This window comes from Neovison vison, chromosome 5 (assembly GCF_020171115.1).
Source record: "Neovison vison isolate M4711 chromosome 5, ASM_NN_V1, whole genome shotgun sequence".
NCBI lineage: Eukaryota > Metazoa > Chordata > Mammalia > Carnivora > Mustelidae > Neogale > Neogale vison.
In genome coordinates, this window is record NC_058095.1 from 96,413,318 (window position 1) to 96,439,401 (window position 26,084).

The 26,084-nt window shown below is 40.2% G+C and overlaps 2 protein-coding genes across 4 annotated transcripts in view; one reads left to right on the plus strand and one right to left on the minus strand.

Annotated features, from left to right (window-relative positions):
- Positions 1-14,114: 14,114 nt before the first annotated feature.
- ZAR1L (zygote arrest 1 like) lies at positions 14,115-21,396 on the minus strand. Its single transcript, XM_044250658.1, has 4 exons — positions 20,737-21,396; positions 20,050-20,142; positions 18,125-18,199; positions 14,115-14,258 (listed from the first exon to the last, which is right to left on the minus strand). Exons 1-4 carry the CDS (start codon positions 21,394-21,396, stop codon positions 14,115-14,117), a joined length of 972 nt encoding a protein of 323 aa, XP_044106593.1.
- Positions 21,397-23,176: 1,780 nt separating this feature from the next.
- BRCA2 (BRCA2 DNA repair associated) overlaps positions 23,177-26,084 on the plus strand; it is a 58,452-nt gene continuing 55,544 nt past the window's right edge. For 2 of the 3 annotated variants that reach the window (XM_044249556.1, XM_044249558.1), the window contains exons 1-2: positions 23,177-23,301; positions 24,021-24,126. In XM_044249556.1, coding sequence (XP_044105491.1) covers positions 24,060-24,126 — 67 coding nt within the window. In that variant the 5' untranslated portion in view covers positions 23,177-23,301; positions 24,021-24,059. Of the gene's footprint in view, positions 23,302-23,977; positions 24,127-26,084 lie in introns of those variants that run through there. The other variant, XM_044249557.1, reaches the window with a different exon arrangement.

A 26,084-nucleotide genomic window follows, 5' to 3' on the forward strand; every position in this document is an offset into this window, starting at 1 on the left:
ACTTGTTTGTCTATGTTAGGTGGTGCTGAATGCCATGAACAAAACAAGGACAGACAGTAACTGTGGTGTGGTGTCTACTTCAGAAAGGGTTAGAAGAGGTTAGAGAAGCCTAAGGTGAAATCTGAGCAGAGGTCTCAGTGAAGTGAACACACAATAGGAGTTTCTGGGAGAAAGAACATTCCAGCAAAGGGAAAAACAAATGCAAAGGTCCTGAGGCAGGAGCATGATTTTATTGTTAAAGGAATAACAAGGAAGCCAATGACCGGAGTGAAATGAATGAAGAGGAGAGTAGTCAGAGAGGACAGCAGAAGGGGTTATGTGAGTCAGGAAGGAGTTGGTCCTTTAGTGAATGAAGTAGAAATTCACTGGATGTTTGGGGGCAAAGCAGTGACATGCTCTTGTCCTAAAAGGATCATTCTGTTTTAATGATGAAAAAGTTCTAGAAATAGTGGCGATGGTTTTATAATACTGAATGTACTTAACACTGCTGAATTGTGCATTTAGAAACAGTAAATTTCATGTTATATATATTTCACCACAATAAAAGCAAATTGCTTAGAAAGGATCACTCTGGATGCTGTATACAGAATAGACACAGAAGGGCAGGAGCAGAAAGGCCAGTTAGGGGCACCTGGGTGGCACAGTCGGTTAAGCATCTGACGCCAGGTTTCATCTCAGGTGGTGATATCAGGGTTGTGAGTTCAAGCCCCACATCAAGCTCCACACTCAGTGGGGATTTGGTTTGAGATTCTCTCTCTCTCTCCCTCTCCACCCCTCAAATAAATAAATCTTTTAAAAAACAAAACAGGAAGAAAGCTGTTATAATAGTGCAGTCATTAGGTGATGAAGGCTTGGGCTGGGGTAGTCACTACAGAGGTGATTATAAGTTGGTATATTCTGGAAATATTCCAGAGGTAGAGCCAACAGGATTTGATGATAACATGTGAACCGCGAGACTCCAAAGTTTGGCCCAAACCAGTGTGAGAATGGAATTGCCTTTTACAGAGATGAATAAGTACATATTTGAGAGGTGGAAATCAAAATTTAATTTTCAGACATGTTAACTATGAGATATATAATTACACATCCAAGACCAGATGGTAAGCAAACGGGTGGGTATGCAAGTCTGTTCTTGAGAAGTCTGGACCAAAGACATACAGACGGTATTTAAAACCCCTGAAGAAAAATTAGAATTCTTGCCTGTGTCCCTTGTAAGAATCTGAGGGTAATAATGATGAATTTGAAACCTCAGTTGCACATTTCATTATGTGGGAAACTTGAAACACGGTTACCCAGGCTCCATATATCTGGAGATTGATGTAACCGGACTGAAGTGCACTCAAATTCCAGGGCTGTTTAAGGGTTGAAATCTGTTGCCAAGATCAAAACACTGTCTTGGTGGTTCTCAAACCTAAGAATCACCAAGGGTGCATGACAAAAATGAAGATTCCCTCAGTCAAATGCAGAGCAGGGTCTACCAAATCAGTCACCTAATAACTATCCCATTTTGAAAAACATTTAATTTGAAGAAATGTATTCTCCAGCAAAGTGCTCTTCTATAACACAACAATAATCATTTTTTGATGTAGGATGTTTGTGTAGTGATTCAACCCTAAATCTGCTATTGTTTTGTGACTTTATATTTGGGATCACCAGAAGTGAGCAGCTAGAATTCACTGCAGTCCATGTACAGATCAGTTTCCCAGCAGAGCCTTCCTTCTGTCACCACTGCCTCCAGCCCAGACCCTGATTTTAATAGCAATCTCTTGCTCTAACACTGTGTGCTAATTCAGGTTCCAAGAACTTTAGCCACCCGCCACCAACTCCTAGAAGTTCCTAGGTCATGAGGTTGAGAAAACTCCTCCCTGCTTCCGTTTCCAAACATTTTCTCCTTTCTATTTCACAAAGTATGGAGAACGAAAATCATGCCACCCAGCTGTACTAGCTATCCTTCCTCAAGCCCATCACCAAAACTCACAGGAGAGGTAGTAAACCTTAGCTGTACAATAGAAACATTAAGAAAACTTTTAAAAGGTTCAGAAGCACAGGCCCCAGCCCAGATTCCTTAAATCAAATGCTGAGGGGCGGAACCTTGCCTTAATTTATAAAGTTCTTCCTATGACTTTAAGTGGCAGCTGTGGTTGAGAACAGGTGATCTAAAACCCTCTTGCTCACACCCCTTTGCTCACTAAATAGACTATAACTTATTGCTCATTGCCTTCTTCACTCCAAGTATTAGAGGATAACTGTTCTCAGGGATTGCAACATCCTCATGCATGACCCACACAAAATCTTTTCCTCCTAGTTTTCACATTCTAACCTCCAGAGGCCTTCACCCCTCTCTTCCACCTTGACCACCCAATTTCAAGGTTATATCAAAACGCTATCAGTAGTAGTAAGTATGCCAGCTGCAGCACCTCACCTTTCAGTATCCCATATGGGAATCCTTCCAGTTCCCTTTTATTCTCACTCCCACCCACTCTCATAATTCTCCTCCCATCATAAATGGCAACCTGTAGATCTCACTATTTTTCCCACTACCCATCCCCTACCTTCACTCCTCTGCTGAAAAAATTTAAATGCCAGGGACAATAACCACTCCTTTGCTGACATTCTCAAATATCTTACACCTGTCTTAACAACTAGTTAAAACTAAGATCTACAGGGCGCCTGGGTGGCTCAGTGGGTTAAGCCGCTGCCTTCGGCTCGGGTCATGATCTCAGGGTCCTGGGATCGAATCCCGCTTTGGGCTCTCTGCTCAGCGGGGAGCCTGCTTCCCTCTCTCGCTCTCTGCCTGCCTCTCCATCTACTTGTGATTTCTCTCTGTCGAATGAATAAATAAAATCTTTAAAGAAAAAAAAAAACTAAGATCTACATTTCCCATGCCTACACTGGAATCCCCTACATGTTACATTACTAGAACACAACTGCATCCTTAAGCATAGTTCATACATTTCCAAGTCTCAAGCTCCCAATGCTATCAGAAAATCCTATAATACAATTACGCTTCCCTGATTATATCAAATTCCCAGTACTTTACTGGATTCCTTGCTTTCCTCCTCAGCTTCCCATCCTGTTTCCTTCCTACATGCCTCAGCTAATGACTTTGCTTCATAATGCATTGAGTACATAATACCAAGGGTCTCATCTTCATCCCAAAATCTATAAACTTATTTTTAGCCCCATGTCCTAGGGCTTTTACAGTAAAGAAAATATTGTTTCCTCTTGTGGAAACTGGATTTACTATCTTCTCCCTTTTCAAGGGCTTTGCTCCTGTAGGCATGTCCTCTGCTGGCTGTACCATCAATTTCTCTCTACTAAATTATTTTTTTCTCTCTACTGAATAACTTCCATTAATATATAAACTTACTCAATACCACGCTTTCCCCCCAAATGCCCTTCTCACTACCATTAATTTCTCTGCTTTTTAACAACAAAACTTTCTCCCTTTCTCTGGCTTTTATTCCCACCATTCCATTGAACACTTCCTTCAAGATCATCAGTAACCTTTGTGTTGCCATTCCAACAGACATGTCTATCTGCATCTTTCTCACTCATCACAGGAATTGACTCAGTTGACCTTGAAATAGTGTTTTAGCTTTGCTTTCGTGACATCATCCTCTTCCTATTCCTCTTGACCTCCTATTTTACTAACCTCTAACCTCTTGCTAGTCAAAGTATGATCCAGAAGACCAGCAGCATTGGTAGCATCTTGGAGTTTGTTAGATTTTTGCAGATCCCAAACCTACTGGTCAGAATCTGCAATTAACATGATCACCAGAAAACTACGGGAACATGAAAGTTTTGGAATCACTGCTCTAAATGTTGGTGTATCCCAGAGCCCCGTGCTATGCTTTCCTCCTAAGTGGTCCCATCCACACCTGAGGCTTTAAAAACTATGTAATTATCATATGGTTTCACTTATTTGTGGAGCATAACCAATAGCATGGAGGACAAGGGGCGTTAGAGAGGAGTAGGGAATTTGGGTAAATTGGAAGGGGAGGTGAACCATGAGAGACTATGGACTCTGAAAAACAGTCTGAGGGGTTTGAAGTGGCGGGGGGGGGGGGGTGGGAGGTTGGGGTAACAGGTGGTGGGTATTATAGAGGGCACGGCTTGCATGGAGCACTGGGTGTGGTGAAAAAATAATGAATACTGTTTTTCTGAAAATAAATAAATTGGAAAAAAAAAGAAAAAAAACTATGTATTTTTTAATCCTCAAGTCTCTCTCTCTCTCTCTCTCTCTCTCTCTCACACACACACACACACACACACATACACACAGAGCTCTGAAAGCCCTTCTAGATTCCAAATTCATATATTCAAAAGCCTACATTATATGTCCATTTGGATGTCTCAAATATTTCAAACCTAATATGTTGAAACAGAAACCCTCCCCCACCTCACTACATGGCTCCACCGAAGTTAAGTGCAGCTCAGTTTCCTGAGCCCTCACAATGCGACAGGCATGGTCTTCAGTGCATAACACATTATCAGTTCCTTTAGTCCTCACACCACCACCAAGTACAGGTATTATGTTTGTCCCCATTTTATAGAAGACTAATTGAGACATGGAGAGTTAAGTAGAAGCATACCCTGTTTTATTGTGCTTCATTTTACCACACTTTGAAGGTTTGTAGCAACTCTACATTAAGCAAGTCTATGCGCACCATTTTTTCCAATAGCATTTACTCACTTTTTGTCTATGTCACATTTTGGTGGTTCTCACAATATTTCTACCTTTTTCATTACATATTTGTTATGATGATCTGTGATCAGTGACCTTTTATTTTATTATTGTAATTGTTTTGGGTTGCCTCAAACTGAGCCCATATAAGATGAAAACTTAATCAGTAAGTCTTGTGTATGTTCTGACTGTACTACCAACCAGCCATTCCCCCATCTCTCCCCCTCTCCTCAGGCCTCCCTTTTGTCTGGGACACAACAACATTGAAATTAGTCCAGTGAATAACCCTGCAATGGTCTCTCAGTGTTCAAGTGAAAGGGAGAGTTGCACATCTCTCACTTTAAGTAGAAAGCTAGATGATTAAACTTAGTGAGTAAGGCACATCAAAAACTGAAATAGGCCAAAAGTTAGGTTTCATGTGCCAAACAGGTCGCCAAGTTGTGAGTGCAAGGAAAAAGTTCTTGAAGGAAATTAAAAGTGCTGCTCTGGTGAATACACAAATGATAAGAAAGTAGAATAGACTTATTATTGTTGGTATGGGGAACGTTTGAGTGGTCTGGATAAAGGAAGAGCAAAGTAACAACAACATCCCCTTAGGTTGAAGCCTAGTCCAGAGCAAGGCCCTAACTCTCTGTAATTCTATGAAAGCAGAGAGAGGTGAGGAGGTTACACAAGTTTAAAACCAGCAGAGGTGAGTTCACGAGGTTTCAGGGAAGAAACCAGCTCCACAACATAAAAGTGCAAGGTGAAGCTGTAAGCTGCAGCAAGTTATCCAGAAGATCTGCCTACGATAATTCATGAATGGGCTATACTCAACAACAGGTTTTCAAGGTAGACAAAACAGCCTTCTGTTAGAAGAAGATGCCATCAAGGACTTTCACAGTGAGAGAGAAGTCAATGCCTGGATTCAAAGGTTCTCTTGTGTTAGGGGCTAATACAACTGATGACTAAATTGAAAACAATGCTCATTTATCATTCTGAAAATTCTAGGGCGCTTAAGAATTATACTAAACCTACTGCCTTTGCTCTATAAATGGAATAACAAAGCCTGGATGACAGCACATCCGTTTACAACTTATTTTACTGAATATTTCAAGCCCACTATTGAGACTTACGACTCAGAAAAAAGATTCCTTTCAAAATATTACTGCTCACATTGGTTGTATAGTGGTGAGCATAGCTGCCTTCCAAAATATTATTGCTCGCTGACAATGTGCCTGGTCACCCAAGAGCTTTGATGGAGATATACAATGAGATTAATGTTCTTTTCATGCCTGTTAACACATAATCCATTCTACAGCCCATAGATCAAGGAATAATTTGGACATTTAAGTTGTATTATTTAAGAAATACACTTCAAACTGCTATAGCTATCATAGACTATGATTCCTCTGATGGATCTGGGCAAAGTAAATTAAAAACACTTCTGAAAAAGATTCACCATTCTTGATGCCATTAAGAACATCTGTGATTCACAGAGTGCCTGGGTGGCTCAGTAGATTAAGCATCTGACTCTTGATTTCAGCTCAGGTCATGATATGAAGGTCACGAGATCAAGTCGAAGCTCCATGCTCAGCACAGAATCTGCTTGTCCTGCTCTCTATACTCTCCCTCCCCATCCCCACATTCTCTCTTTCTCAAATAAATAAATAAAATCTTTTAAAATAACAAAAAAGAACATTCATGGTTCACAGGACAATACCAACAGTTTAGAAGAAGTTGGTTCCAACTGTCATGGATGACTTTGAGGGAGATTGATATCTCAGTGGAGGAGGTAACTACAGATATGGTAGAAATAATAAGAGAACTAGAATTCAAAGTGGAGCCTTAAGATGTGACCGAATTGCTACAATCTCATAAAACTTAAACAGATGAGGAGTTGCTTCTTGTGGATGAGCAATGAAAGTGGTTTCTTGTCTACTTCTAGTGAAGATGCTATGAAGATGGTGGAAATAACAACAAAGAATTTAGAATATTACATCATCATATTCTAGAAGTAGAGAGGACATCCCCCCCAAGATCAAGGAGGGAAGATGGACCCCCGGCATGTGATAGTGAAACTCAAGAATCTTAAAACCAGAGAAAATATCTTAAGGACAGCTAGGGGTAAGAGATTCCTTATGTACAAAGGGGGGAACATGAGAATAAAATCAGACTTTTCCACATAAACCTGGCAATCCAGAAAGGGCTGGCAAGATAATATTCAGCGCACTAAATAAGAAGAGCATGCAGCCAAAAATACTTTATCCGGCAAGGCTGTCATTTAGAATGGGTGGAGAGATAAAGTGCTTCCAAAACCAGCAAAGACTGAAAGAATATGGGACCAATAAGCCATCTCTGAAAGAAATAGTAAGGGGGGGTTTTACAAAAGAAGAAAGACCCCAAGAATGATAAAGAACAGAAATTTATAGAGACAAGGACCTCACAGGCAATGTGATTATGATGACAATAAAAACATATCTTTCAATAATCACTCTCAAAGTGAATGGCCTAAATGCTCCCATAAAATGGCCCAGGGTTGCAGATTGGATAAATAGACAGGACCCATCCATATGCTATCTACAAGAGACTCATTTTGAACCTAAAGATACATCCAGACTGAAAGTGAAGGGATGGAGAACAATTTTTCATGCCAACGAACCTCAAAAGAAAGCTGGGGTAGCAATACTCATATCAGATAAACTATATTTTAAGCTAAAGATGGTAGTCAGAGATACAGAAGGACACTACATCATTCTTAAAGGACATATCCAACAAGAAGATCTAACAATTATAAATATCTATGCCCCCAACAATGGGAGCAGCCAACTACATAAGCCAACTATTAATCAAAATGAAGAGACATATTGATAATACATTAATTGTAGGGGACCTTAACACTCCACTCTCAGCAATAGACAGATCATCCAAGCAGAAAGTCAACAAAGAAACAAGAGCTTTGAATGACACACTGGACCAGATGAACCTCATAGGTATATACAGAACATTCCACCCTAAATAACAGAATACTCGTTCTTCTTGAGCACACATAAAACATTCTCCAGAACAGACCACATACTGGGTCACAAATCAGGTCTCAACAGATACCAAAAGACTGAGATTATTCCCTGCATATTCTCAGACCACAGTGCTTTGAAATTGGAATTCAATCACAAGAAAATTTTGGAATAAATTCAGACTTTTGAACTTGGAAACCAATGAGAACAAAAACACATAGGTCCAAAACCTATGGGATATGGCAAAGGTGGTCTTAAGGGGGAAATACTTACACATACAAGCCTCACTCATAAAAACAGAAAAATCCTGACTATACAAATACTTCTTACACCTTAAAGAACTGGAGAATCAACAACAAATTAAGCCTACCCCATGCACAAGGAGGGAAATAATTAAGATTAGAGCAGAGATCAATAAATTAAAACCAGAGATAGAGTAGAACACATCAACAAAACTAGAAGCTTTTTAATAAGATTGAAAACCACTGGCCAGACTAACCCAAAAGAAAAGAGGAAGGAACCAAATTAATAAAATTATGAATGAAAGGGGAGAGATCATGACTAACACCAAGGAAACAGAAATAATCATCAGAAATCATTATCAACGGCAGTATGCCAATAGGTTAAGCAACCTAGATGAAATGGATGCCTTCCTGGAAACCAATAAACTTTCAAAACTGAAACTGGAAGAAACTGACAACCTGAATCCACCAATAACTAGTAATGAGATTGAAGCAGTGATCAAAAACCTCCCAAAAAACAAGAACCCAAGCCCTAATGAATTCCCTGGGGAATTCTACCAAACATTCAAAGAAGAAATAATACCTATTATCCTGAAGATGTTTCAAAAACCAGGAACAGAAGGAAAATATCCAGACTCTTTCTATGAGGTCAGCATTACCTTGATCCCCAGGTAAAGACCCCACCAAAAAGAATTTCAGACCAATATTCCTGATGAATGTGGATGCCAAGATTCTCAACAAGATCCTAGCTAATAGGATCCAACAGTACATTAAAAAAGATTATCCACCATGACCAGGTGGGATTATCCCTGGGATGCAAGGGTGGTCCAACATTCACAAATCAATTAATGTGAAAGAACAAAGAGAGAAGAACCACATGGTCCTCTCAATGGATGCAGAAAAAGCATTTGACAAAATTCAGCATCTTTTCCTGATTAAAACTCTTCAGAGTACAGGGATAGAGGGAACATTCCTCAACTTCATAAAATCCATCTATGAAAAGCCACAGTGAATATCATTCTCAATGGGGAAAACTTGAGCGCCTTCCCTTAAGATCAGGAACACATCAGAGCTGCCTACTCTCACCACTATTATTCAACATAGTACTAGAAGTACTTGCAACAGCAATCAGACAACAAAAAGAAATAAAAGGTATTTAAATTAGCAATGAAGAAGTCAAACTCTTTCTCTTCACAGATGACATGATACTTTATCTGTAAAACCCAAAAGACTCCACCCCCACACTACTAGAACTCATATACCAATTCAGTAATGTGGCAGGATACAAAATCAATGCACAGAAATCAGTTGCTTTCTTATATACTAACAATGAAACTGTAGAAAGGGAAATTAGAGAATTGATTCCATTTACAACAGCACCAAAAACCATAAGATACCTTGGAATAAACCTAACCAAAGAGGTAAAGGATCTATACTGAAGGAACTATAGAACACTCATGAAAGAAATTGAAGAAGACACAAAAAGATGGAAAAACATTCCATGCTCATGAATCAGAAGAATAAACAATGTTAAAATGTCTATGCTGCCCAGAGCAATCTATACGTTCAGCACCATGCCAGTTGAAATACCACTGGCATTTTTCAAAGTGCTGGAACAAACAATCCTAAAATTTGATGGAACCAGAAAATCCGAGTATTTGGGTATGGGACCCGAATCACCAAGGAAATATTAAAAAATAAAAACAAAGCTGGGGGCATCATGTTGCCTGATTCCAAGCTTCATTACAAGACTTTGATCACCAAGACAGCATGGTACTGGCACAAAAACAGACACACAGACCAATGGAACAGAGCAGAGAGCCCCGATATGGACCCTCAACTCTATGGTCAAATAATCTTCTACAAAGGAGGAAAAAATAACCAATGGAAAAAATACAGTCTCTTCAATAAATGGTGCTGGGAAAATTGGACAGTCTCTTCAATAAATGGTGCTGGGAAAATTGGACAGTCTCTTCAATAAATGGTGCTGGGAAAATTGGACAGAAGAATGAAACTCGACTATTCTCTTACACCATACACAAACATAAACTCAAAATAGATGAAAGACCCCAATGTGAGATAGGAATCCATCAAAATCCTAGAGGAGAACGTAAGCAGTAACCTCTTCGACATTGGCCACAGCAACTTCTTTCACGACATGTCTCCAAGGCAAAGGAAACAAAATCAAAAGAATTTTTGGGACTTCATCAAGACTAAAAGCTTCTGCACAGCAAAGGTGACAGTCAACAGAACAAAGAGGCAATGGAAGAAGATATTTGCAAATGACACTACAGACAAAGGGCTGATATCCAAGATCTATAAAGAACTTCTCAAATTCAATACCCAAAAAACAAATAGGTCAAAAAATGGGAAGACATGAACAGACACTTCTCCAAAGAAGACATACAAATGGCTAACAGACACGTGAAAAAATGTTCATCATTAGCCATCAGGGAGATTCAAATCAAAACCACATTGAGATACCACCTTACACCGGTTAGAATGGCCAAAATTAGTAAGACAAGAAACAACAAATTTTGGAGAGGAAGTGGAGAAAGGCGAACCCTCTTAACTATTATTGGAAATCAAGTTGGAGCAGCCACTTTAGAAAACAGTGTGGAGGTTCCTCAAAAAATTAAAAATAGAGATACCCTATGGCCTGGCAATTGCACTACTAGTTATTTACCCCCAAGACACAGATGTAGTGAAAAGAAGGGCCATATGCACCTCAATGTTCATAGCAGCAATGTCCACAAGAGCCAAACTGAAAAGAGCTGAGATGCCCTTCAACAGATGAATGGATAAAGAAGATGTGGTCCATATATGCAGTGGAGTATTACTCAGCCATCAGAAAGGATGAATACCCAACTTTTCCATCAATATGGATGGGACTGGAGGAGATTATGCTGAGTGAAATAAGTCAAGCAGAGAAAGTCAATTATCACATGGTTTCACTTACTTGTGGAATGTAAGGAATAGCATGGAGGACATTAGGAGAAGGAATGGAAAAATGAAGGGAGGGAGTCAGAGGGGGAGATGAACCATGAGAGACTGTGAACTCTGAGAAACAAACTGAGGGTTTTAGAAGAGAAGGGGTGGGGGGATGGGTTGGCCTGGTGATGGGTATTAAGGAGGGCATGGAGCACTGGGTGCTGTACGTAAACAATGAATCTTGGAACACTACATCAAAAACAAATGACATACTGTATGATGACTAATGAAACATAATAAAAAATAATAAAAATAAATAAATAAAACCAAGAATTCATTAGGGATCTAGACTTGCTCTTCTCTGCTTTTGTCATATATTCTGGTCCATGGCTTCAACTCTTACCTCTTTGTATGTCAAATTCTTTTCCCCTACCCTACACTGAGACTTCCCACATTCCCACTGGACATGTGGCTGTTAAACAGTTCCTCAAATTCAACATGCCTGAACCCTGACACCTAGTCTTTCTCCTGGATCTTTGTTCTTGACCTCCTCCGATCCAGCACATCACTATATTCCACATGGTGGAAACTGAAACTCCTGCTTCCAAACACAAAAGTTACAACATCTGCCAAGTCCACCTCCCACAATGCCTCCCACATCTGCCCTTGCCCATCATGAACCCCATCCTGGCTCTCGCCCTTGTTATCACTCCTGTGTGTCCCAGTAGCTTTTAACTGTTCCTTTGACTGTGAATCTGTCCCTTTTCAAATCCATGCTTCAGGCCACCACATGACTTATCCTATAACTGCTAGTCAAATCACGTTACCCCTCTATGCAAACCCCAGGTCTCTCCACTACCTAAAGAAAAAAATCCTTGAAGTAACATTCTGCAATCTAGCACCACCCTCATTTCTGGCCCTTTCTCCCACTTCATTTCCCAAACACCCTATGCTTAGGCCACACAAATCCTTGCAATTTCTCCAAAACTGCTCATGTAGCTCTCTTTTCTTTCTTGGGAAGAGCATAGCTGCTTGAGGCAATGCATCTGAGTTCAAGTGTGTTTTTGTGATATCAAATAGTGTCTACTTTAGATTCCCCAGCTTTACAATAGGGCTAACAATTACATGTACCTCTAGGAGCTTTTCTGAGGTTTAAGAGATGATGCATTTGAAAGAGCTTAGTACAGAGGTACCTGGGTGCCTCAGTCAGTTAAGCCTCCAACTCTTGATTTTGGTTCAGGTCATGATTTCAGGGCTGTGAGATAGAGTCCCACACTGGGCTCCATGCTGGGCCTGGAGTCTGCTTAAGACTCTCTCCTTCTGCTCCTCCCCACTCTCTCTTACCCTAGATAGATAGATAGATAGATAGATAAATGAGACCTAAAAAAATACACACCAACTTAGTTGATAAAAGACCTGTATAGTTTGAGAGTAATGATCCCAATTTTGAAAGAAGTTCTACTGTAGGTAAAAAGCTATCAAACAGCATCACATGCTACAGAGAAATCATTCATGAAAGGAAGAGTCAATGGATAAGAGAAACTTCTTTGTTGTTTTAAAACAAGAAATAAGAAATTGCCACAGCCATCCCAACCACCCTAATCAGTCAGTAGGCAAGCACCACCCTGATCAGTCAGCAGCCATCAACATCAAGCCAAGAACTTCCACCAGCAAAAATTACAACTTGCTGAAAGCTCAGATTATTTTTTTACCAATAAAGTATTTTTGAATTATGTACATTTTTAGTAATAATGCTATTGCACACTTAATAGACAATAGTATAGATTATAATATATGTAAATATAACTTTTATATGTGCTAAAAACAAAAAAAAATCGTTTGACACTTTATTGAGATACTTTATTGCAGTGGTCTGGAACTGCACCTGCAATAGCTTTAAGGTATGCCTGTAATTTGCCCACAGCATACATAAGGTAGCACATCCAGGATTGGAAGTTAGGTAATCTGACACTAGAACATGCTCCTAAATATTATACGTCTCAATTCCATTTGTGCCATGGTTCAAAGTAGAAATCTAAAATTCATCTATTTCTGCATCATCCACTTCCAATCCTTTGTAATTCCAACATTATTTTGAATTGATGTACTTCTCCCCATCTCCATGGCCATCACCCTTGTCTAAGACATCATTTTGCCTGTGCATTCTGGTCTTCCCCCAACAGAGGGAGTTCCCTGCTGCCCTAATTTTTATTTTTATTTATTTATTTATGTTAAGCTTTGGAATTTTATTTATTTTTCATTTTATTGTTATGTAAGTCACCACGTAGTACTGCATGTTACACACAAACAATGAATCATGGAACACTACATCAAAAAGTAATGTACTGTATGGTGACTAACCGAAGGGGTTTTTTTAAAGTAAGTCTCTGATGTCACAGTCTTGAAACTCCTTTATGGGCTGCTGCATGCCTGACCATGACCAAAAGAACTTTCTGTGACCTGAACCCTGTCCTCTCCAGCCTCTATCCCACATTAGCGTCAGGGGCCCCTATTCCTGGGACATGCCAAGTATGTAGCCCACCCACTCAGAGCCTTTGCTCTTGCTGTTCTCTTGGATCAAAACCATCTTTTCTCCAAGCTCCCTCCATCCTGCAAGATCTCAATTCTCCTGCTCCCTCATCCCAACTACACTATCTAAAAGCTCACTCTATGATAGCACTCTGTTTCCTTCACAGCACTTACCACATCTGAATCTGAGGGGGGAAAAAATGTAAATGTAGTAGTTCAAGCCATGGAGGAAGTTCGAGTCCATGTGGGTTCAAACACTGGCTGTATACTATGATCTGTGTCTCCCTCTCCTCATCTGTTAAGAAAGGGTATAGTAGTTTCTGCTTAGTATGACTGCTGCGGTAAGCTGCAATCCCTAGCAAATAAGTGCTGATTAAGCATTTGCTGTAATTACTGAAGGCAATATTCGTGCCCGTGATCATCTCTATGTCCCCAGTTTGTCAAATGACTACAGTTCCTCTTCATTGTTCCCTTTATAAAAGTGACAGTGTCAACTATCTCCCAGTGCCATATGGAGGTTTTTACCTCGTGATCACAATTAATGTATCTTCACGGTCTATTTTACATGCATTTATTTTATTCTACTGACATTGTACAACTGTTATACAACCTACAAAAAGTACAAAAGCCTAATCCATTTTCCAATATCAGCTCAGAGCTAAGCTTCAAAAAGGAACAGTACAGTAAATCACAAGGAGAGTTGGGTGTGGGCACAATTCATACTGCCTGTCAAATGATGTATTTAAAGCTGTAAGTATTGCCACAGGAGAATCTCTTGTCTTTGCAGCGACCACACAGTTCCTGTCGATGAGGCCTCCTTAGATCAATGTGCCTTTTCTTTTGAGAACAGGAACAACGAGACTTTGAACAGGTCTTTAGAAAACAAGGAATAATTTGGACACTAAATAATTAAATCAGTGTTTCAGATGTAATCATCAAATCAAAATACTTCTCCCCACCATCCATATCCCTCACATCTTCATCCCCCTTTGAATCTTATGAGAAGTCCAGGGCCAAGTTGTAAAAACCACTCAGATCCTGTCAAATGGCATGCATTTTGCAAGAGGAAAGAGCAAAGATAGTATTTAAGAGAATACTGCTAAGCCAAGTAAGAAGATCTAATGTAAGAGACAGGTTTTAAGAGAGTTTATAGAATGTCCTCACTAGTAGGTTTTTACATCTGTAGCCAGGTGGGGCTGAGAGGCAGTGAGTGAGTAATAAGTGATTTGATTAGCTAGGCTGGAATACTTGAAAACACCAGAGCAGTGATTCTCAACCAGCTGTATTTTACCAACCAAAAGACGTCTGGCAATGTCGGGAGAGGCTTTTGGTTGTCGCAACTAGGGGGAAGAGGTTCTAGAGGAAGTTAATTCTCTTTCCTCTCCAGTCATGCCTAATCTTTACTATAATATAGAGTATTCTTAACCATTACCCCATTCTGCCTACTGACAAATAAAAATAATACCCTATGGAGACCTGTATATTGCCCTTGCCCACCCTCCCAAATCCACTAATCTTTAAAATTGATCATCAATGTTCTATTTTATGCAAATGGTCATATACAGAAATGAATAAATTTTACGTTGTGCAAACAGGATTTTCATTTTGCAAATGAAAGTCTTGAATGTGACTTATGAAATGTTGTACTACACTTATATCTTCCACTCTTCCAATGACAAGAATGCATCCTTATAAGAAAATTCTAATAGCTAAAACATGGTGTTTACTATACAAATAAAAAAATAAATAAAAATCAGTATGTACTCTAAGATAGGTTTTTGTTTCTGGCAATGGTGGACTAGGAGTTTTTCCACCAGGCCTCCTACTTAGGATAACTAGAAAAGCTGAGCTAAAGAAAATAACTTTTAAAAGGAATTATTTGAAGCCACTGGAGAATTAGTGAATCATTAGTGAAAGAAACCCAGAAATGGAGATGAGCCTGACATTTGGGACTATTTCCTCTCTAAAGGTCTTTCAATTCTGGAAGAGGTGAAAGAAAGTGGGAAGCTGAAGGTAAATTTGACAAGTTGATAAAGCTGAGGGATAATTTTAAACATGCCCAAATGGAAAAGACCTGGTATGCAGTTCAGGTTTTGTGTTGGGACCCTGGAGGCTACAACCTAAGAATAAAGATGAACCAAGAATTGACCCAGTTTTCACAGATGCTGAAGCCCACCTTCAAAGAAGCTTAGAGAATAGCAATCTAAATTGTTGGTGTCTCTCATCTCTCCAGAAGCAAACAAATCTCTTGTGGAGGAAGATACTATCCTGGGCTTCAAATTATCACTATAATTCTACATATTCATTAGAGAGCACTCAATCAAAAATAACCATATGAGGTGTATGAGGAGACAGAACCACAGAAAATGAAGAGCATAGCAACAGAACCATAGGGCATTAAGTTAATGGAGTCACCTAATACAGATCTCAAGATAATTACACTTAATATATTCAAAAGAAACAAGACTGATATTTTCAGCAGAGATATGGAAGTCATTTTTTCAACACATAAAAATTGTAGCACTGAGAGACAGAATAACTGAAATCAACTCAACAGATGAATTTAATACCAGGTTGGAAATAGCTGAGGAAAGAGAGAAATGAAGGATAGTTTAGTAGATGATATCCAAACTGAAGCAAGGAGAGAAAAAAACCATAAGAAATATAGAAAAGAGCATTAAAGGCATAAGGGAGATGGCAAAAGGTCTAATATGAGTAACTGGAAGAGAGAATGGGGGAAGAAGTAATATTTGAAAAGATAATGGCTGATAACTTTCCAAAAGAGATAAAAATCTTCAAGCTACAGATTCAAGAAATACAATGAATCCCAAATACGTTAAATACAAAGAAACCAAAACTAGGCATATAATTGTAATTGAAAACCAAAACAGAGAGAAATATCTTAGAGGTAAGTAGATTTAAGAAGGAGATAAAGAACAGGAGATATTACTTCAAAATAACTACAAAATACTAATAACCAACTTCACAAAAGCATTGAAGGTCAGACCCTTAAAGGGCAAAAAGGAAACTACTGCCAACCTATAAATTCTATACCCAGCAAAATTATCCTTTAAAATTGAAAAGGAGGGGCACCTGGGTGGCTCAGTGGGTTAAAGCCTCTGCCTTTGGCTCAGGTCATGATCCCACAGTCGTGGGATTAAGCCCCACAACAGGCTCTATGCTCAGTGGGAAGCCTGCTTCCTCCTCTCTCTCTGCCTGCCTCTCTGCCTACTTGTGATCTCCATCTGTCAAATAAATAAATAAAATCTTTAAAATAAAATAAAATCCAAGAGGACATACCACCTTCAGACCTGCACTATAGTAAATATTAAAACATGGGGCACCTGGGTGGCTCATTCAGTTAAACATCTGACTCTTGGTTTATGGCTCAGGTCATGATCTCAGGGTCTTGAGATGAAGCCTCATGTTGGGCTCTGTGGTTAAAGATTCTCTCCCTCTGCCCTTCCCACTACTCTGTCTCTAAAATAAATCTTTAAAAAATATATTAAAATGTAGTCTTCAGGTAAAAGGAAAGTGGCCCTACATATACAAAGGACCTAAACAACAGAAAAAAAAAAAACATATGTAGCTAAAGCTGATGAATGACTATATAAAATAATGTCTTATAGATTTTAGAATTAAAATATACAACAGCAGTATAAAATCTAGTATGAGGCAATAAGGAGTTAGAGTGTTCTAAGTTCATTGCATTGTCAAGGAGATCTAAAATTCACAATTTATGTAGACATTGATAGCTCAAAGAATCATGTTGTATTGTCTAAAATAACCACCAGAAGAAAAACAATGAAAACTATGAAGGTAATAGAGATGGAAAATTTTTTATTTTTTAAAAAAAAGTCAATTCAACTGAACACAAGAAAAATAAGTAGTATAATAAAAATATATTTAAACCTGACTTATATTTAAAAACAGACTAAAAATCTAAAGGTAAATAATTTATAAACTATTAGACTACTTTCGGATATTTCAAAGTAGTACAAAAATGTTTTTCACTAAATGAAGGATTTAGATTTTTTTAAAAAAACGCTTGCTTACAAAAACCAACTACATCATACGTCCCTGAAAAGTTTAAAAAAGAGGTTTCCTGCAAGCTCTCATCTAATTCTATGACTTCCTAGACACTGTAGAAACCATAAAACCTGATCATAGTTCTAATTTCTATTATTTGTGTAAACTTGAGCAAGTTAATTTCTTATTGGACTTTAGCTTTCTGGTCTGTAACATGGGGATAACACCTACCTCAAAGTTTAGATTACAGGAGATAATGCACATAAAACACCTAGCCCAAAGTTTGGTACGTAGTAAAGCTTAACACTGGTAACCTGTTAAGTTACTACATCCCTATAGAATTGTCGAAACCTTATATTGTGCACCTGAAACTAATATAACACTGTATGTTAACTAACTAGAACAAAAATAAACTTTTAAAAAGTTGCTACATCCAAACTACACACAGGGTGTTTGAGAAACACATAGCCCATACATAAAACACACCATATAAAGCAACTTTAAAAAGTCAGTCTTACTCCCTTCCCTACATCCCCCCCCCAAAAAATCTAGAATTTATCTTTTATCTAAAATATAAAAATTCAAGGTATAGAAAACTTAACACTCTGATGCAAATATAAAATTCTATCAAATCACAACATTTTGCCACAGAAACTTCTACTTAAAAATGGCAACATTAGAGACACAATGAAAGTGCTCTATATGCTTACCTGACATTGGATTGCTTCTACTCGATAAGGGTTAAAACTCTTTAGGCATTTGCAACATAGTTGTTTGAAATAAACCTAAAGAGAAACAAGTCTATTTTTTAAATACAATATTATATGTACCTTAGGCTCTGAGTTCTTAATTTAAGTACTCCATTCCCCCAGTTTGTGCCTAGCTTTTGCCCCTCTGCCCTGAGGTCTGAAGCTCTTCTGGTGCTATGAGCCACTTTTTCCTCACACTTTGCACCTCAGTTTCCTTACCTGTAGAATCAAGATACTACCACTTATTTTCTATAATTGGCAACTACCTAATAATGTACATGAAGTACCACAGTAAAAATCTTCAATGGGAAGTAGCTATTATAATTTTATTCATTGTGTGGGCTGAATCCTTGACCTTCTCCTTCTGACCTAGTGTATGAGTAGTGTATTTCATTTTCTCATATTTTCCCACCTGAACTTCAAGTTATTTGTAGCTACCCACCCATACTTATTGTTTCTCAACCCTGTGCATTTTCTTGTGCACATTTTCTCCCTGCCTTACTTGCTGAACTCCTATTTATCCTCTGAAATCCTGCATGGCCATCATGATACCTTCCCTCCAAAATGGTAACCATGCCCCTCCTGTGTTACTTCTGCAACACCTCCATGCCACTGGGGCCACTGTGTCTACCACCAAATTGCATTTTATCTGTGTCACTCCTAGGAGAATAAATTTCTTAAGAATGAGTTCTAGGGGGGCACCTGGGTGGCTCAGTAGGTTAAAGCCTCTGCCTTCAGCTCAGGTCATGATCCCAGGGTCCTGGGCTCAAGTTCCACACTGGGGCCCTTGCTCAACAGAGAGCCTGCTTCTCCCTCCTGCCTGAGGGAGCATGTGCTTGAGCTCTCTTACAAATAAATGAATAAAGTCTTTAAAAATCCATTTGCCTTCAGGGTCTAGTAAACGGCTAGTTTTCACTCAGGCTTTCGCTTGCTTTCTTGCCCTCTCCTCCTACGGACCTTGAGCCAGAAAAGCAGTATCTAAAATATGAAAGCACAGGGAACTCAAACTCAAATGCTCTGCTCACCCAAGTTAATGAAATAGACCAGATGTGGACTGTTGCAAAATGAAGTGTGCACACCCACTGAAAGGAGCTAGAAGCTGCTGAGCCCCAGCCTACTGTCGCCACACCGAAATGAGAGTCTATAGTGACCAGAGTCTATCAGGGAAATCTGGAAATGCAGATTGTGAAATCTTTCCCAACCTCAATAGGTTTTCTTTTTTGTTTTTTAAAAGATTTTATTTATTTGTTTGACAGAGAAAATGGGAATACAAGCAGGCGGAGTGGGAGAGAGAGAAGCAGGCTTCCCGCCAGGCAGGGAGCCCAGTGCGGGGCTTGATCCTAGGACTCTAGGATGATGACCTGAGCCGAAGGCACACACCGAATACCTGAGCCACCCAGGCACCCCACCAGTCTTAATATGTTGACAAGTAATGCAAATTAAGGGGGAAAAACTGCTTAGCCTAAAGAAGTCTCTCCAAAGTTAACCGTCACAATAGATTATTTCTCGTATTGCCCCACCTTGTGGCCAGACCATGGAAATTTCCAGGAGCTAAGGCCCAAACAGGTTCAAAATATACCAATTTTAAGACTATAGACAGTTTCACCATACATAAGGACAAGAGTTCACTTAAATAACCTGAAATTTTGTTCAACAGAACTACTAAACCAAATGTAACACCAGCTTTAAGAGCCTCAGTAGTTCATGTGGACAGTCCAATTCAGTTCAGTTTAAATATTAACGGAGTACCTATTAAGGGCCCCACACTAAGGCTGCCAAATAAATGAGACAGCGTTACGGTCAGGCTCCATCAGGAAACACTCTCCCTCGATATAACATCTGTGTCTCCCCCATCCTCCTCCCACATCCCATTCACTTTTACTTACCTTATTAGTTCCAGAAATGCACCACACATAAGCACTCTCCCATCTGGTCTTACAATCTTTACAGTGAAAATAGCCATATTTTGGTTCCAAAAACTGCAGATAAGGAAGAAAAGTCTTTTACAATCTTGGGTAGTGGGGGCAGTGAATCCAGGTCCTCTTCCATCATGGCTTCGTATAAAAAAACAAAAAGCCGAAAAAAAAAAGAAATAGAAAACAAAACAAAAAGCCTCCTAACCTCATTCATAGCTGTTCTCAAGGCTACCAGGCTAATTTAGCATCTCATCTCTCAAGGATTACTCTGGGATCCTTATTGTTCCCATCTCCTGTACTTTTCTAATGTTCTTTCAACAATGCCACACAGCACATTCTCCCCTAAACGAGAAACTGATCATATATTTGACAGACTTGAAACTCCATTTCATCTCTTTCCCAAGACCAGTGGCTTCCAGACTTTGGGTTTTCACATGCTTCAAGTTGGCAAAAAGTTCCACCAAGAAGTTATTTTTGGTGAAATTTCACCAAAAAGTTACAAAACCTGTAGGACATATAAAACACACGTTTTCAGAATAACCTCTCCTTCATCAAGTAAAGGGAGAAAGTGAAAGATCTTGCTATATTGCCCCAGAAATGGAAATGAAGAGAGGATGAGGCTGGCTGAGAACTGAGGACAGGGAGGAGAAAATTCACCTGGAAATTGGGTTTCCTGAGCAGATCTTCCCCACCAACTCCCTGTGTCTGCTTGCTCATCCTTTCCTGAGGACTTGAGGCATCTTTCTCCTCCAACTCATTGTTCTGGTGAAGTTCCTCCTGTTCATCCTCTTCCGACCTTGGCGTTGGTGGTGGCTGCTGCTGCTGGCTGGCCTCAGCAGGACCCAGAAGTGCCTTCCTCTCCTGGTCTTCCCCCTCCCTCTGCAGCTGAATCAAGCCCCTGCGACCTATCACTGGTGAGTAGACTCCCCAGGCTGACAGGGGTGTCTTGTGGCCTCTGCTGCCCCAAGGGGAGCGGCTGCGCAAGGTGCGAGGCCCCAGTGAGCACTGCACTGACTTGTCCACCCGTGGGCTCACCTGCACGCCCACCTCCCTGGTGTGGGCCTTGTAAAGCCGCAGGCTTAGGCTGGGGTTCATCTGGGAGAGAACAGCCTTAAGCTGCGCCCTCTTGTAAGGGTCCATGTAGCAGTCGGAAGCATTTGCAGGCACCAGCAACCCAGGCCTGGCCAGGAAAGTGGGGGGACCGGTGTTTGGCCTCCAATCAGGCTGTTTGTGTTCAGAGAGTCCGGGATGGCCCAAAGGCATTGGATTCCCATAGCCCTGGTACAAGCCATAGGGAACACGGACAAAGCGCTCCATCCGCCTGGTGGCCAGGCACAGCACAATATCCCTGGAGGGGGTTTGTTTATCTCCTTGTTTTGCCTTCCACCTTCATCCACCCCCCTTTCTTTTTCCCCTGATCAAGTTAGTGTTGGTTCATTCCAAGTTTCTCCCTTTATTTCAAATCCTGATGGAAGCTGCTGCCTATTATCTTAATTAAAGGACAGGCAATCTACCTGTCTACAGAGGTCTAATTTCCACCTGATTCCTAATTGCTCTTCCCTATCTCTTCAATTCACTGTTCCTGAATCTTCTTCAAAGCTGTTTTTCATTTCTGACTTCTTATTCATACACATGCTTTCGTTAGCAAGTCACTCATGTATCCTATAGTAACTATTTTAGAGATCCTGTTTTAAAGCATATACTAAATCAAATACAAATAATAATTTATCTGAGCAGCAAACTAGAAGAGTATAAGGACGTAAGTATACTGTGGCAGAGCTAATGAATGTAAAGATCCCAGAACCACAGAAGCAAGGAGCATTGGGGGGGTGTTATATATATTATGAGAAAATGTATTTCAAAGGGTTGTAGGGCATGCCAACAGATCTCATTAATTCACTCCTAGTGAGGAGGATCCCTCTCCCAAAAGAGGTGAAAAAAGCCAATTATTCTGATCTAGAGGGTAAACAGAAACTTAACCATGGGTTTAGTGTCTGAAATCAAAGGGACTTGAATTGAAACCATGGCCTTGTTACCAGACAAGTTACTTAACCAGGTGATTTGGTTTCCCCAGCTGACAGTACTAATATACATGATTGTAAGATTTAAGTGTTCAGTAAGTGTTAACTATCACAAGCTTTAGTATCTGTATTGGTAAGGCTTCCTGCTTAAAGCTCAAGACTATGACCAAACTAAAATGACGCCTATATAACCACGTAGAGCCCACCCTTTTACTAATCCAAGGTTGTTTCGCTGTTTACTTGCTCAAGAGCTTTCTGGAAGCAGCAAGGCCTATGAGCAGCTCTCTCCACACCAGTTGAAAGCTTTCTCGGTTATACAACAAATCTGAATTACGGCTCTTGTTGCGCATGTCACAGACCCTGTGAATGAGGACAGGTTCCCTTCTCCCAGGGCGACTTGGAGAGAAGACAGGCACAGAACGAGATGCTTGCCACCCCGAGAATGTAAAGGATGCTACGGAAGCCTGCAGAGGGTTGTGAGTGGAAGAGTAGAGAGTGAACGTGGTTTCACAATTTTTATAAAGAGGGCGGGCAAACAGGCTTGGAGGGCTTGAAAACTTGCTACCTAGGAGCAACACGCGGGCTAGAACTTAAGTCCTCTGGCTTCAAATCTTATCTCTTTCCACTCTGTAGAGAGCACGCAGCAGGGCAGTCAGTCAGCTACAACCACGGACCACTTTGGGGGACCGTCCTCTCTAAGGGCAAACAAAGGTCTTTCAAAGACCCCAGGCCGTCCCCTGGCTGCCACCCAAACGTGAGGTGGAGCAGAGAGAAGGGGGAGGAGTCGAGGAGTATACACAATGGGCGGTCACGGGCAGGAGCGACGCCTTGTACTCCGAAGGCTCCGGGAAAACAGAACAAACACCCCAGCTCTCTCTTGACGCGGTTCCGGGCTGACTGTCCAGCGGCCCAACAACAACTTGGCTTCCGCCACACAGATGCGCCAGCCGCCCTCCCGGAACCTGACTTCCGGGTCGCACGCACGCTGCGTGTTACGTCACGGCGTCACCGCGCGACGTGTCGGGAGAGCGGGCTTTTGGCGCGAGAGTCTGAAATAAGATCGGCGGAGGCGGAGCTGCTGGGGCTCGGCGCAGCCGTGGATCGTCGCAGAAAGGAGCCAGCGGGTCAGCTTTCTGATCGAAGTGCCGGCGCGGTTTTTGTCAGCCTTCTCCGGCCAAAAAGAGCGGCACCTCCGGAGGCGGTTAGTGTTGGCCGGGTGGAGACCGACAGGCCTGTCTCCCGCGGCGTGGGGCTGTGGGGGACCGCCTCCCCTTCCCTGGGTGGGAGCCGCGGCCTCCAGACCCTGACGGTCTCCTGCCGCTGACGGTCTCTGCCAGCCGCGAGCCCCGCCCCTTCCCTGGAATTCGGCTTCCCAACTATGCGCCCTGCCCGCCGCCCAGGGTTTGCCCCTGAGCTGCCCTAGATGTCCCACTCTGAAATCTCCTTAGTTGGAAATACGATGAAGTGACTTTAACGGAATATTGTAATTTTAGAAGATGTTTCACAGCGCCTGACACACTGTATCGGCCTTACTTAACCCCCAGGGAATGGCTGTATTACGAAGATTTTCTGATGTGACATTGTCATAAGATATTTATCTCTAATAGGACACCTCGTTGGCTGTGCACCCTCTAGCCACACGTGACTAGTTAATTAAAATTAAATATTTAGAATTCTGTTCTGAGTCCTACTTGCCGCATTTCAAATGCTTAATGGGGATAGTGGTCACTGTATTGCACAGCACAAATATAGAATGCTCCTATCATCTCAGTAAGTTTGATTATTGTCCAGAAAAATGGGACTGAAGTCAATAAACAATGTAACTTTTTAGGCAAGTTTACCTGCTTTTGATTTTTACTTCAGAGTCGGTTAACAAGGACTGCATCACTGTGAAGAGTGTTTTGGTGTTGTCTTTTGCAGAGTTATTTACCTAGCGTTGGAGTAATACTGTAGATAAAAATGCCTATTGGATGCAAAGAGAGGCTGACTTTTTTTGAAATTTTTAAGACGCGGTGCAATGAAGCAGGTATTACAAAGTTTATATACATCGATCATTTATGTTGCAAAAATGTTTTCAGAAAAATCTGTAACTGTGCTTGCTTGCTAAGAGGAATCCAATACCTAATGTTTTGTTTTCCTGTACACTGTTTCGTATGGGGTCATAAATCCAGTTAAGAAAATGATCATTTACAGTTAACGAAATGATAACTATAGAACCCTGGGGATAAAGAAGGTACTGGCCTCTTGATTAGCAAGAGAATGTACTGTTTTTAAAAAGCACAGAACTTTTAGCAATTGGTAATGTTACTTTATATTAGAAGTTGTCAAACTTTAGTCTCTTTGCACTCTTGAAAATGATTGAGGACCTCAAAGAGGTTTTGTTTATGTAGGCTACCATATAGAAATTAAAACTTAGAATTTTTAAAGATGTGTGTTAATTCACTTAAAAAATAAAAAATCCTTTGCATATTAACACAAATGAACATTTTTTATAAAAAATGCCTTTTCTCCCAAAAAGAGTGGCTCTGTTTTACAGTTTTGCAGTTCTCTGTAATATCTGGCTTAGTAGAAGATAGCTGAATCCTCATACCAATTTCTGCATTTCATCTGTTGCAGTATAGTGTTTTGGTAGAAGTATATAAAGAAAAGCCAGCCCTCCACAACAATGTAGTTGAAAAAAAGGAGTATTTTAATAGTCTTCAGTTAACTGTGGGTATCTTTGATAATATACCAGAACTAGACAAGTGTTAGTTTTAAGAGTTGCAGTATGGATTTGGAAATCGTATCATGATCTTTTCCTTCCCTTTGTTACATTTAACTCTACTAGTCTTTCTTGCACTTTGAACAAATTGTTTATCCGTGCTGTAACATCAGACACTGATCATTGGGAAAAGGTCAGTGTTCCGAATTACACAAATATTCCATGTATTGACACATTGTATTAAGCTATAAAAAGTACATTTGGTACTTTTTAAGAAAATCTCATGAGAAAAGTCTTTTAATATTAGGAAGATGCCAAGTTTACAGAGGCTCATAAAGTTTTAACAAAATTCTAATTCCCTTTTAAAAGCTCCTATTTGGGGGCATCTAGGGGGCTCAGTTAAGCGTCCAACTCTTGATTTCAGCTCAGGCCTTAATACCAGAGTCATGAGTTCAAGCCCCACATTGGACTCTGCACTGGGCATGGAGACTACTTTTTAAATTTTTAAAAAAATAAAAACATAAAAGCTTCCATTTTATCATTGACAGCAAACTTTTTTCTGGGTGACAGACTTACTTCATTTTTAAGAAAATGTCTACCAAATCACCCAACTCAAAATGACTTACTAGTTGTTTTTTCTACTAAAAATGGCTTTCCATGGAAAAAAGTGCTAATTCAGCTCCTAACTCATCACAAGTGCCTTTTTAGATAGCTGTCATACTTAAATATGCAAAAAATGCTTTATGCATACTTTCCATTTTATCACAGAGAATATTAGAAGATGTGCTCAAGAGTTGGGCTTTCTAAAACTAATTTTTACTGCGTAATTAATGATATTTTGAGGTGGACTGGCTTTTTGGTTTTGTTTTTGACAAGTGTGTGATGTGCATACAATTAATAGCAGTTTATTGCCACTGCCTTGACTCATGCAAAGATGTCATCAGTTTTACTCACCAGTGGCGCAAATGTCAGCATTGTAAAAAAAGAGAAACAATGCCTTAGTATTATTATCAAAATAGTTTTACATCATGGACCTCCTGAAATTGTCTTGGGGATCTCTCCACACCCCCCTCCCTATCTCCTGCCATAGTCCACAGACCACGCATTGAAATAGTACTTTAAGGGTGGTTAGATCATTGTACAGTTTTTGTCATTTCTCTTTAACAAGGACTCTTTTTATTTCATTTTATTTCTGAGTCTACATGTTCCTGTACCTGTAGATTTATCACATCCATTTATATTGTCATTGTAATTAAATTGTATCTGTGGAATACATTCTGATT